This window comes from Halictus rubicundus, unplaced genomic scaffold (assembly GCF_050948215.1).
Source record: "Halictus rubicundus isolate RS-2024b unplaced genomic scaffold, iyHalRubi1_principal scaffold0049, whole genome shotgun sequence".
NCBI classification, from domain to species: domain Eukaryota; kingdom Metazoa; phylum Arthropoda; class Insecta; order Hymenoptera; family Halictidae; genus Halictus; species Halictus rubicundus.
The window spans coordinates 975,368-989,293 of record NW_027488590.1 but is presented as its reverse complement, the minus strand read 5'-3'; the positions used below and the strand labels follow the sequence as shown (position 1 = coordinate 989,293).

At 40.8% G+C, this 13,926-nt stretch overlaps 1 protein-coding gene across 2 annotated transcripts; it reads left to right on the top strand.

Moving 5' to 3' along the window:
* Positions 1-1,119: 1,119 nt before the first annotated feature.
* On the top strand, positions 1,120-12,757 carry LOC143363482 (uncharacterized). Of its 2 annotated transcripts, none has more exons than XM_076804056.1 (5): positions 1,120-1,307; positions 1,664-1,789; positions 2,269-2,392; positions 12,180-12,381; positions 12,473-12,757. In XM_076804056.1, the coding sequence occupies exons 2-5, from the start codon at positions 1,699-1,701 to the stop codon at positions 12,527-12,529; spliced, it is 474 nt and encodes a 157-aa protein (XP_076660171.1). In that variant the 5' UTR covers positions 1,120-1,307; positions 1,664-1,698; the 3' UTR covers positions 12,530-12,757. The 2 variants fall into 2 exon arrangements, with proteins under 2 accessions (XP_076660171.1, XP_076660172.1); XM_076804057.1 differs by having other exon boundaries at positions 1,120-1,311.
* The last annotated feature ends 1,169 nt before the right edge of the window (positions 12,758-13,926 follow it).

Genomic DNA, 13,926 nt, shown 5'->3' with positions numbered 1-13,926 from the left:
GGGAAGACGACTGATGTAGTAGAAAGAACAAGAAAAAAGTGTTTAACGAAAAAAAAATCGTTCCATGCGGGATTCGATCCGGGACCAAAATATTCTCAGCCGGAGACGTTACGTTATTATTATTATTACATTACGTCTCCTTCGATGCACTCGCGTGTCAGCCGTAATGGAATTAAGAGGAAACAACATTCTTTTGTTTCATTCATCATATGAATCCTCGACATGAGATTTAAAATTATATCAGCAACAGCGCCATTGTAGAATATCGGTTCCACAATATTAGTTCTGGATGATACGGTAGGATGTGACACGGAATAGTACGGGGGCTCTAGAGCCCCCCGAGCGTGAGACAGAATAATACATTGGGTGATTGGTCTACTCCTATACCTCGTCTGTGGTATGGTATTACCTACAGATGTGTAGCTGACTGATGAATACGAGATGGAAACACCGGCGTGTTGGATAACGAATAAGAAAGGAACTGAAAAGGGAATCTTTCAATTTTATTAAATGTTGGATATTTATAGGGAGGAGGGTCCTAAGTGGACATGTTTTTTTTTACCCGGAGTATGGAACGATCAGGTGTCAGACGTTATAACAGAATAAAAATTGTAATTGTTACATTACATTTATTTCAGTATCACTGTCAAAAAGTCTACGTGCATTTGCATAAGAGTATGATCCTAATAATGATAATGTATGATTAGATTAGGTCCGGATACGATGTTTTGCGAATGTTATAACTTAAAAATACTTTACCACTATTATTCATGCACACACCTCGGTCTCTCTTTTTTTATTATGAAATAAATGTTTACAACAGAGTCAATAAATTCATGTGTGAAGCTAAATTAAACCAAAAATGAAATGATTCAAAATTTCAAAGGTCTAAAAAGAACTACGATTCATAAGTGTCTATATATAGACTAGAGTTTTATTTGATCCTTGCTTTGTCATTGGGCGATACAACCACATACATTGCAACGCGCGCGCCAGTCTTTGACTGCTCTGTCCTCGTTACAGCATTCGAACGCGCCTCCGGAAATTATTCGAAGTCAAATAAACCGCCGAAAAAGACAGATGAAAATGGACATGTGGCAGCCTGGGCATCGCGCAGCGGCAAGCACGCCGACGAACCGCCAACATACATTGTATACGCGGCGGCGCGGCGACGGTCCACGGGAAGCTGCAGAGAAAGAAGCGAAGATCGGTTCCGAAGGCGGTCGAAGGAATGCCATCGAACATTCGCTCGCAAGCGTCGGCCAGTATTCACTTCAGAGCAGCCATTCGTGTCAGTGCCGTGTGTTGTAAGTACGTATTATGGCGATTAGGTTTGGAGTATACATTTTGATAAGTTTTCCCGAAAACAGGCCATTTGTCCGCACAGTACGGCGGTCTCTTTATTTTCCGAGATATTTGCAAAAACTGTCTATTTTGATGTAAACTTCTGCCTATTTTGAATGACCGAATTTGTTCTTTAGGGCGCGGGAGGGTTCTTTGGTTAAAATGTACAAGGAGATTTTTATTATCCACCCTATGAAATTATCGAGTCGATGTTCTCCCATTTTGCAATCAAATTCACAGAAGTTATTTATTCATGATCACTATAAGTTGTTTCTATATATGTATTCATTGAGTGATACATGTTATTATTTATTTCCAGTGTTTTCAAATGGGTGAGGTTGGCCAACGGATGCAATGCTGGTTCGGTCTTTACCTCACGCACTGGTTCCTCGGTCACCCCAGGGTCTCATGTTTCCTTTTCAACGGTTAAGAAGTAATTTTGCAGGTATTTCCTCATTATTTCTTTATCAATGTTTTAATTTGAATAGATTTTGTTTTCTTGAATTTGGAATTTATAGGATACGGGTCTTAGGGATTGCTATTCCCTTATAACTTCTGCGAAATATATTCTTTACGTTCCATGAGTTTTAGCGCCTTATATATATATATACATTAATATATGAAGGGAGGTATGAAATTATCGAGTCGAAGTGGTCAATGTTTTTTCACTTTGCAATCATATTCACAGAAGTTATTTATACATGATCACTATAAGTTGTTTCTATATATCTATTCATTGAGTTTATAAACGTTGAATGAAGTGCACAAGTGGATGTATTTCAGGTAGAGACAATTTCTAATCGCACCGCAAACGATCCCTTCATTTATTCTCAGGTTGTCCCTATAATTTATTTTCCTTACCGCGTGTAGTAGCTTAAAAACTTTACCTTCTGCCGTTGAATACATGTTATTATTTATTTTCAGTGTTTTCAAGTGTGAGGCCGGCCATTGGATGCAATGTGGGTTCGCTGTTCACCTCACTGACTGGTTCCTCGGTCACCCCAGGGCCTCGTGTTTTGTTTTCAACAGTTAAGAAGAAATTTCACAGGTATTTTCTCATTATTTCTTTATTAATGTTTTAATTTGAATAGATCTTGTTACCTTGAATTTGGAATTTATAGGATATGGGTCTTAGGGATTGCTATTCCCTTGTAACTTCTGCGAAATATATTCTTTACGTTCCTTGAGTTTTCTCGCTTTATATACATACACTAACCAGCAAAACTGAGTCTACACTATTTGAGCCAACATAACTTTTTAAAAATCTGATCAAATGACTTGAATTTTATTGAGAAGTTGGAAGGTTTAGTTTGTTAGACGAGGTGTAAAAAATTTTTGAAAAAAGTTTGAATTGGTCGGAATCGCAAAAGAAATAGTAACAGTTGGTTTTTTTAGCTTTTTTATCTGAGCCTGTATTGAAAATTTAAAAAATGTGTTTGATTCGCTTGAGTAAATTACATCCATGCTGAAAATTTCACCGATATTGGTTAATTCGTTTACGAGTTATAAACGCTTAAAAGTGGAAAAATTGCCGTTTTTCATGATTTTCGACTTAAAACCACACTTTTAATCGTTTATAACTCGTAATCGAATTAACCAATATCTGTGAAATTTTAAGCGTAGATATAATTTATTCGAGCAAATCAAATACATTCCTTAAATTTTCAATACAGGCTCTGATAAAAAAGCTGAAAAAACCAACTTTTACTATTTCTTTTGCGATTCCGACCAATTAAAATTTTTTTCAAAAATTTTGTACACCTCGTCTAATATATATATCAATTATTGATTCCCCTCGGGGTTACAATTTTAATTACATCTCCCTCTTACCCCAATCTTAACCTTAAACTTATCCTAACTTACCCTAACTTAATTAAACGTGTCCTAAAAACACGCCATAGAGAGAGAGAACGATCTTTCACTAATATCCGCCGCGTTATTATTTTTCCCTGTCCCACACATACATGCTTCTCTGCTCTCTCCCCTCCCTGCACCTCACCCATCCTTCCCATGCCTCCTGGACCTCCTCTTTCGGCTGCTCTCTCTTTCACTCCATTCCTATGCATTCTCTCCATTTACTTCATCTCCCATATCTCTCCATTCCTGCTCTTCCTCCATTCATCCACCTTCCTCATCCATTCCTCTCCTCCTTCATCCCCTAATACTTCCCCACCATCCCCTGCCAACCACTCCCCTCAACCCTCCCTTACACATTTCCCACACATGTTCCCACGTTTCCTCCTCTCACCCACAGACCTTACATACTTTCTTCTCCTCCTCCAACCAATACTTTCCAGCTCTCATCTCGTTTCCCAACCTGTACCTGGCCACCCTTTGCCACCTGCTCTCTCCCCAGCCTTTCTTCAGATACCCCGGTATCCGCTCTCCCTTCACCCTCCCGTACCACATGTTGTACCTTGCGCTTCCTATCTTTTCCCATCTCTCCCCTGTTGCTTCTTCTTTTCCCCTTTCACTATCTCCTCACTCACTGCCTCTATCCTCTCCTCCATCATCTCCTCCGCCTCCTCCGCTGTCCAGCCCCTCTCTTCCCAAAAACGCCGTCACTCCTTCACCCACCCTACTACCTCCCCTCCCCTTCTGCCCCTTCCTCTTCCCTGCTCCCAGCACAACCTAGCTAGCTCCCCCCCTTTTTCCACCCTCAACTTCTTCTGGTACCCCCATGCCCTCAACCCCGCCCTCCCTCTCAACAACTCCCTCTGCAGCTGTTACCGCACCATATACCGCGGTGCGTACCTCTCTACTCCTAGGACCCACCTCAGAAACCTCTCCTGCAACCTTTCCACCTCTTCCCATTCCTTCCTACACCTCGTCTAATAAACTAATCCTTCTAACTTCTCAATAAAATTCAAGTCATTTGATCTAATTTTTAAAAAGTTATGTTGCTTCAAATAGTGTAGACTCAGTTTTGCTGGTTATTGTACATTAATATATACATTAATAACCAAATTACGAGAAGTGCCCGAAGACAGACCATTTGTCCGCACTGTACGGAGGTCTCTTTATTTTCTGAGATATTTGCAAAAAACTGTCAGAGTCTCCATTGCGAATTCTGCCTATTTTCAATGACCGAATTTGTTCTTTAGGATGGAGGAGAGTTCTTTCATTAAAATCTATGTTATGTCGTGCAGTTTCTCGCAATTGTAGGAGAGGTTCTGCGTGTTATTTTGTCGAATTAATGACCCGACACCTTCCTTTGCAATAACAACTTTGGTTTATTAGAACAATGACTATATACAGTTTACATTCGGACTGGTGATTATTCGGTTTCCTTTGAGAACAAGTTTGTATCTAATTTCTGCTCTGGGGTCAGCTCGCTCTTCACCTCGGTGGTGACTTTGGAGAAGAGTGGGAGATGGTCCCATTTTTGGGGGAAAGAAATCTCACTTGCTGATTGACTTGAGGGAGGAGTCATTTGTATGCAACCCCTGTTGGTGGTGGAGGAAGTCCCCACCCCAAGTCAAACGCGTAGAGAAAGTGCCTAGACCAGCACGTGACGATTGCCAGACCCCAGAGCAGCGTGACGAAAAAAAGGGCCCAAGTGGCCAGCACGTGCCTATGGTTTATTACCCCCTTGTCCCATGAGGGCGAGGACCATCGAGTTTGGGAACAATGCTTCCTTGGAAAAGCTAGATTTTCCAAGGACTTGGCAGAAGAGTCACTTTGTTCCAGTCATCTGGCAACTATGTTTATTAGGGGTCCCCAAACTGATGGCCCAAGGGGTCTGCCTTAGGGTCTCTAACCCTCACGCACTACGCGGATGCCTAACCCGTGACGATTAGGCCTTAACTGGTAACGTGTATATAAAAAATGCTTAGGCCTTCTCGAGACCCTTGTAAAAGTATCCCGAGGTCTAATGGTCTTTCCTCGGAAATGGCTGTGTGTCATAACAATCTACAAGGGAATTTTTATTATCCACCCTATGAAATTATTGAGTCGAAGTGGTCAATGTTTTTTCACTTTGCAATCAAATTCACAGAAGAAATTTATTCATGATATACTATTGTATATGTATCCATTGAGTTCATCAACGTTGAATGAAGTCTTCACAAGTGCAAGTATTTCAGGTAGAGACAATTTCTAATTGCACCGCAAACGATCCCTTCATTTATTCTCAAGTTGTCCCTACAATTTATTTTCCTTACCGCGTGTAGTAGTTTGGAAACTTCACCTTCTGCCGTTGGATACATGTTATTATTTATTTCCAGTGTTTTCAAATGGGTGAGGTTGGCCAACGGATGCAATGCTGGTTCGCTCTTTACCTCACGCACTGGTTCCTCGGTCACCCCAGGGCCTCATGTTTCGTTTTCAACGGTTAAGAAGTAATTTTGCAGGTATTTCCTCATTATTTCTTTATCAATGTTTTAATTTGAATAGATTTTGTTTTCTTGAATTTGGAATTTATAGGATACGGGTCTTAGGGATTGCTATTCCCTTATAACTTCTGCGAAATATATTCTTTACGTTCCTTGAGTTTTAGCGCCTTATATATATATATATATATATATATATATATATATATACACATTAATAACCAAATTACGAGAAGTGCCCAAAAACAGGCCATTAGTCCGCACAGTACTGCGGTATCTTCATTTTCCGAGATATTTGCAAAAAACTGCCTATTTTGATGAAAAATTCTGCCTATTTTGAATGACCGACTTTGTTCTTTAGGGCGGGGGAGGGTTCTTTCGTTAATACCTACAATGCACAACAAGCTTTCTTTAATACACCCTGTGAAAGTATCGAGTCGAAGGGGTCAATGTTCTTCCACTTTGCAATCAAATTCACAGAAGTAATTTTTTCATGATCACTATAAGTTGTTTCTGTACTATATGTATCGATTGCCAAATGATTCCTTCAAATATCTCGATGCTTTAAATTTGACTGTGAGTTCCGACCTGACATGAGTATAGAAATGCCGCGAGTGGAAATACTGGAACATTTCGGCAAGAAAAAAACGTAGATAAAACGAAAATATACGAAATAGACATAATGAAGGATTTATTTTGTACATATTAAGAAGCAATATTTTATTCACTATATTGTCTTTTAATCTATTTCTTTTTTTTTTTTACTAATTATTTCGCCAGTCTTTGAGAATACTCTTTCGGAAGGAACAGATGTTGCCATAACACAAAGATACTCCTTTGCAAGCTTTGATAGTGTTACGTCCCGAGTGGGATGAATTACGATTTTAAGAGGATAGGACGCAGTTTCAAACCTACCTGCATACACCGGCTATGGTTCGGGAAATTGAGGATCGTTTAAATAACTTTGTACCCTTATTTTGAAAACAACAATATTATTGATTTATTCAAAGTGTGGTTCTGAATCAGAGATTACAAATTTGATTTTACAAATATGGTTTATATAGCGCATATACTGGAGTGCTTATAAATAGTTTGATAATAATAATAATAATATTAATATTACCGTGATCACGGGTTCGAATTCGGTTACAATATACTCCGACTGCTGACACTGGTCTTTGAAACGGTTTGTCGCGAAACAACTGAATGAACTATTTTAACTTCAAAAGAGGTTACTGGACTATTGACTATGACTGAATAACTGATTGTTCACGATTGTCTGACCGACTGACTGTTTATAACTGAATTTGAGGAGTTGGTCCCCCTTTTTATGAGATGGACAGTCCTTTGTTTTTCAAAGATGCTGGCACAGGAGTCTCTACCTTGCATCTTTTTATCTTCTTGATGTCTCCTGACTAGTCAGCTGTATGCCGACAGGATCTTTTTACCATGAAGTCGGCGTCTTTTCTTATAATTTGGCATAATTGGACACCTTTCCTGTTTCTTCTCAGGGTGAAAACTGATCTTCATCTGCGTGTCTTGCAGGAAGATAAGTTGGATACGTTTCTCGTGCTACCTTACTGCGTAGAATTTTTAACATATATCTTAATCCTATTTTTACTTCTCCTCGCGCGACATCATCGGATGTCCATAATAATTCATAATAATTCTTCATCTGAGGGTTTATTCGTTGGCGGTCGAACCACCGGACGTGACACCTTTATAAATTTGAGGATTATAAGGACTGCTAATATTCCTGCACTGAAGGATCCAAATGTAATGGGATGAGAAGAAAAAAAATGTGTACATGGTGTGGGTGCGCTTGTCACCATCGGGTGACTACTTCTTGGGCGTAGCCAGTGTGGATCAGGTCATCACTCGTCCACGTTCATTTCGAAGTTCTCTTCGATGCATTCCGTGCACTCCCATGCCTGACGGACCCTTCCTAGTTGCCGACCGCAGTCTTGGCATTTGGAGTAGGTGTGGGCCGGGTTCAGCTGACACACGATGTGCCAGCCCCTTGCTCGTAGTACCAGTGCTCTCTTGGGGTTAGGCGGCCATAACATGTCCGGCATATCCTATTTTGGTGGTACACGTACGATGCTTCTTGCTGTGATGTACACACGCAGTATAAATTTAGAAGATTCCGGTACGTTTCAGGGTAATGGTGTGGTATTACCCCATCTATCGGCCCATAAAATTCCTCCAATACCTCCTCTTCGGGGCGGTAGTCCATACGTCTCCTCCGTACGTCTCGGTCCGGAAAATTCCCGGCGGGCAGTCCATATTTGGAGTAGGTTTGGGCTGGATCTAGCTGACACAAGATGTGCCAGCCTCCTTCTTCACAATACCATTGTTCCCTTCTGATCAGGCGGCCATAACACGCACGACATATCCTATTTCAGTGAGGTATATAGGACGTCTCTTGTCGTGGTGCGACGACACAGTACAGATTCAGGAGGTTCCGGTATGTTTCTGGATAGTGGGTCGGTACTATCCCATCTATAGGCCCGTAGAATTCTTCTAACACCTCTTCCTCTGGGCGATAATTCGGCCTTGGGACAGGCTTTGTTGTCTTTCTGAATTGATCCTTTGTCCCGCTATTACCTTCATCGATTTTATATAGTTGGTCTCTGGGATATCAGGGTTTCTGATGTAATTTATCACTGGTTTACCCATACAAGTTGATGTGCTGAGGATTGATAGCAGCTTCTCTGGACTAATTTTCCGATATACATACTCATATATTGAAGGTTCTTTCCAAAACTTTCTAATATTTTGTTGATCAAAGGTCTTTGTCACTGTGCTTTATCCCACCGCTGTCACCAATTTTTGTTATGTCCCAGGTGGGGCGGATTATAATTTTTTGGGGATAAGTCGCAGTTTTGAACCTACCTGCATTCATCGGCTACGATTCGGGAAATTGAGGATTGATTAAATAAGTTGTATCCGTATTTTTAAAAAACAACAAAATTATCGATTTATTCAGAATTAGGTGCTGAATCAGATATTCGAAGTTTGACTTTACTTTACAAGCAGGGATTTTGTATAGCGCATAAGCTAGAGGGCTTACAAGTGTTTCGCTTTATAATAATATTAATTTATCGAGTCGCTGATTCTTGGAGATCGCTCGCAAGTTTGCAGTCGCTGATTTCGGGAGGGCGCTCGCAGGTTGTAGTCGCTGGTTTTCCGCAGTGGCTCGCAGGTCGAAGTTGCTGAACTTTCACGAGCACTTCGCGGGACTTATACGTCGAAACTCGTAGATTTTAAAAAGAACTGTTAATAATTGCACGACGCGTCTAACGTATGGATCTTTTACTAACTGACTGAACTCATTTTGAGGAGTTGATCTTCTCAATGTCTCCTGATTAGTCAGCTGTGTGTTGCCAGGGTTCTTTTACTTATGAAGTCGACGTCTTTTCTTGTAATTCGGCATAATATTCTTCTTGTTTGTTTCCAAGGTGTAAACTGATCTTCGTCTGCGTGTCTTGCAGGAAGATAAGTTGGAGTCTTTTTCCGCGCTACCTAACTGCGTAGAATTGCTAACATATACTTTAATCTTATTTTATTTCCTCTCGCGCGACATCATCGGGTTTTTCTATAATAATTAATACTAATTCTTTATCTAAGCGTTTATTCATTTACGGTCGAACCACCGGACGTGACAACGCATAAATGCACTGTCCTGAAGGAAGTTTGTTTTTGCTAACAATTACATGAGCTAAAACAACTCTAACAAGTCCTTTGCAGAAAAATATAAACGGCTGTTTCGGCCTAATTATAAACTGCTCCTTAGCCCCAGCAACAGTTGTCGAGATCATCCAATATGTATCAGTCGCTCCATAACACCTAACGCTGGGGTTATTTGCTTCTATGTCAGGATGTATCTCATACATACTAGCGCCGACAACATGGGTAGGCCACACATTCACTTCTGTACATTTCAATCCCCAGAGATTATCGGATCCCACTTTTTGGTACTTGGTACCCCATGCATCTTGATTAGGCTCAGTCTGTGTAGGTATCCGCACCAGTTTAGCGTTGTGACGGTGATCTCGCTTCGAATGTGCTTGTGACACGCACCAATCTCTGCTTGATACGCCTAGGAAAGCTTCTCTTAAAGCGCTTGCTTGTTGAAGTGTTTTCCGTAGCGAGCAGTTTCCCCCATTCAGCAAACGTATCCGCCCGGGCTTGGCGTATCAGAGCCACAAGCTCCTCATCCTCCCCGCGCATAAGCTCCACCTCCGCCGGGCGGCGGAACGAGCAGGCGATGTGGTATAACTTCCCACGCTCTGCCGCCGCCAAATGGAACGATGGAACCGTTGCGAGGAGGCCCACCACCTTGACGGAGATGGAGCGGTATCCCCGTGTGGCCCGCAAGGGGCTGTTTCAATAAATGAAAACAATAATATTTTACTCTCGAATGGTTTAGGAACGACTAACTGGCAAGTTTCGATAGCCGAATAACCTGATCCAGTGTTTTGCGATGCGACTATCGAGTGTGCCGCGCGGATTTCCACTGTATATCCACCCGAGGTTGTAAGGCTCGGATTCACCGTTGTGAACGCGTCGCGTACCCGTATCGCCGAAAAGTTACCCGCCAATTTAATATTGGGTAACGGGATCCGATTGAAAGTGCTGTGGTTGCGTACGATCGCGAAAGTCTGATAACAACGGAATGACTGCTGCGTTTGCTGTCCGGGGTCCGTTTGCTGGCCATCTCGTTGGTGTCCAACTCTTCCAAGGGATGGACCCGAAAATCCCGAAAGACTCATCCCCATTCGTTGATTGACCTGAGGGGAGGCGCATCATGTCTACTACGCATCATGTAACTCGCATCACGTCATTTTACGTATTCTTAATTTGTTTTTAATATATGTTTTACACCTACTGGAAAAGTAATAAGAATGTAAAGATAGATCGAAATTGTTTATAGCGAATAGTGATTTGTTAAGTTTGCTTATTTTGTTTACTACTATTATAATTTGCTCAAGTCTCTTATTACTAATTTTGCATATACTTCATTTATTATTAATTTCGTTTTAAATTGAATGTTTTTAAAAATAAAATCTTTGTTAAATTTATTAATTATATTGGTAAATGTGGGTGTCCGGTGTAATGATCGAGGCCGTGTTCGGTGGTATACGTCTTTATTGGTCGGTGGACCGTCGACTGCCCTGTATCGACGTTCGCGACCGAGTGTCGATCGCATACCTTTGACTGACCACCTCTCCCTCGCGTCAGTCAATTGTTTAACAGATGGCGACCGTCCCCGGAGCCGATCTTCACGTGTTTCTTTGCGGCTTTCCGAGGACGGTCGCCGCCGCGTTTACAATGTATATTGGCGGTTCGTCGGCGTGCTATTTGCACGGCCGCCACAGTAAATTTAATTTTCTGCAAACAATTTCTGATATATATTTATACATTAATAACCAAATTACGAGAAGTGCCCAAAAACAGGCCATTAGTCCGCACAGTACGGCGGTCTCTTTATTTTCCGAGATATTTGCAAAAAACTATCTATTTCGATGAAAAATTCTGCCTATTTTGAATGACCGAATTTGTTCTTTAGGGCGGGGGGGGGGGGGTGTGTGTTCTTTGGTTAAAATCCACAAGGAGATTTTTATTATCCACCCTATGAAATTATCGAGTCGATGTTCTCCCACTTTGCAATCAAATTCACAGAAGTAATTTATTCATGATCACGATAAGTTGTTTCTATATATGTATCCATTGAGTTCATAAACGTTGAATGGTCTTCACAAGTGCAAGTATTTCAGGTAGAGACAATTTTGTAATTGCACCGCAAACGATCCCTTCATTTATTCTCAGGTTGTCCCTACAATTTATTTTCCTTACAGCGTGTAGTAGCTTGAAAACTTCACCTTCTGCCGTTGGATACATGTTATATATATATATACAGGGTGTTAAAAAAAAACCATTCAATATTTATATGGTATATAGGATACACAGTGCTGAGTGAAAAAGCTATAGTAAACATAGGTCGAAAGGTCAACCGTTTCTGAGATATAAACATTTTTGTTACATTAGACGAATAGACTTGATTCGTTGGACGCGTCGTGAAGTGTTATAGTGATATATACAATTTAGAAGTGTGCGAGAATGTTTTGTTCGACATCGTATCATATTCTCGAACAAAGATTGTGAGTGACTGCCGGTGTGCAATAATTCGCAAGAGTCGTGCACTGAATCGTTCGGACGTGTCGGAAATCCATGGGGTCGAGACGAATCAGTGAAGAATTTTGCTCTTCAGTGATTGATCTCGATCCTATGGATTTCCGACCCGTCCCAACGATTGGGTAACCGATTCTTTCGAATTATTGCACATCTGCAATGACTTACAATCTTTGTTCGAGAATCCGATACGATCCCGAAAAAACCGTTCTTGCACACTTCCAAATTCCAAACAACACTATAATACGCGTCAATTTGAATCCGACATTTTCGAGACGGCGCATGAAGTAATTCTTTTTTCTTTTCCAGAATTATGGAACCAAACACCATCAAATTTGAAAAAATGTCCTTAGAACAGGGGCCATCCGCCCCAACGCCACGGGCCTCGCAGATACCGTGGCCCATTGCGGTAAAATTGTTGCCGCCCAACTTTCCGCCCTCCCGCATCCCGAGGCCATTTGAACGTGGGCCCCCGCCCACCTCCACGGCTAGGCTAAATTATGATTCTTATGTAAGTAAATATAGAATAAATGAAGAAATAATAAAATAATAAATAAATGGTGAATAATTAAAAAATTATAAAGCATAATATTATGTTTCAGAATAAATTGGCCAAGCTGATAAAGCGGGCGGAGTACCGCCAGCGGATGCGGGGCTAAAAAAAGAGAGGCTGCTTTCATCACACACAGGCGATAAAATAAACTAAAATAAATAATAATAACTATAAATTAAAATAATAATAAATATAATTCTTATTATATAATTTAAATACAAAGTAATTATAAATTATTTTTATAATGTTGTTAGGCTTCTTTTATTCACTTGTAAGAAAGTACTAGAAAGATAGATAACGCGATATCGTTAACTTAAATAAATGTGGGCGTATTACAAAATACTATGAATCTTTATTCACGACAACTGTACACGACGACAGTCAGAATCAGAATGTCCTGCTGTCCCAAAAATCCTCAGCCGTGAGAACGCCTTCGACAGTATGCCCCCTTGTTTATGACACCCCCAAGCTAAAGGACTTTCCCTTGTGGAAGGGCAACGCGCTGACAAAAACCACATGGCCTGCCTCGACCGTTTGCTTACTTCGATTTTTCTAACACACTTTTCACGCTGTATTCTTGGAATTCACTTTTATTACTTTTTTACACGCGGTTTGCAACCGTCTCACACGCTGGTTCGTTTGCTTCTGGTGAAAACTACACGCACGCGTCTCTACGTTCTATCTTTTCTTTCGCTCCTTCACACGTATTTACTCATTCTTTCTCTCTCTTCCTTCGCGCTCATTTGTTCATACTCGCTCTCTTTCTTCACGCTCATTTGTTCATCCTCGCTCTCTTTCTTCATGCTCACTTCACGCGTACTGACACATTCTTTCTCTTTCTCTCTTCACGCTCACTTCACGCCGCTACAATGTTATTTCCAAGAGGCCGCGGCATCAATATTAATCATAATTATTATTATAGATGATTTCTTTTCTTTTCGTTTGTTTGTTTGTTTATTTCGATGTTTTAGTTTGTTTTGTTTGTTTGTTTCTGTTTAATTTTAATTTTACTTTGAATATTCCCCTATCATAAATTATATAATAAATATTCTGTAAGGAAATAAAAATAAATAAATAAAAAATAAATATATATAAAATATAAGTTTGTTTGTTTGTTTATTTTCATGTTTTAGTTTGTCAGTTGTTTCTTTGTTTCTTTTTGTTTGTTCGTTTTTGTTTCACATAAACGTAGGGGACGGAGCCGTTGGCGGAAATCGCCGATTAGGTCAGCGAAAACGCAAAAACGACCACCGTTTTTGTGGAGCAGGTCGTCCGCGGATGGCCGAAAAACATCAACACAACGACAGGTGAATGCCCGAGCGAGCGCGTGCGAATGAATGTGAGAGAGTAAGGAAGGTGCGACGACCGCGAGCGATGTAGGTGATCCGATTCGGGTGTATGTATTAAGGACCATCGGGCTATATATGCGAGGTAGGTCGCGGTCGCGGAAGTAGAGAGTCAGAGTTTGACGGGAAGAGAGAGAGAGAGAGAGGGAGAGGGAGA

What these genes read in the sequence shown, in the direction of transcription:
- LOC143363482 (XM_076804056.1), top strand. Translation starts at nt 1,699, where the DNA reads ATGCTGGTTCGGTCTTTACCTCACGCACTGGTTCCTCGGTCACCCCAG. An exon ending in GTTAAGAAGAAATTTCACAG is followed by an intron (nt 2,393 to 12,179) that starts GTATTTTCTCAT and finishes TTTCTTTTCCAG; the next exon opens with AATTATGGAACCAAACACCA. An exon ending in GGCTAAATTATGATTCTTAT is followed by an intron (nt 12,382 to 12,472) that starts GTAAGTAAATAT and finishes ATTATGTTTCAG; the next exon opens with AATAAATTGGCCAAGCTGAT.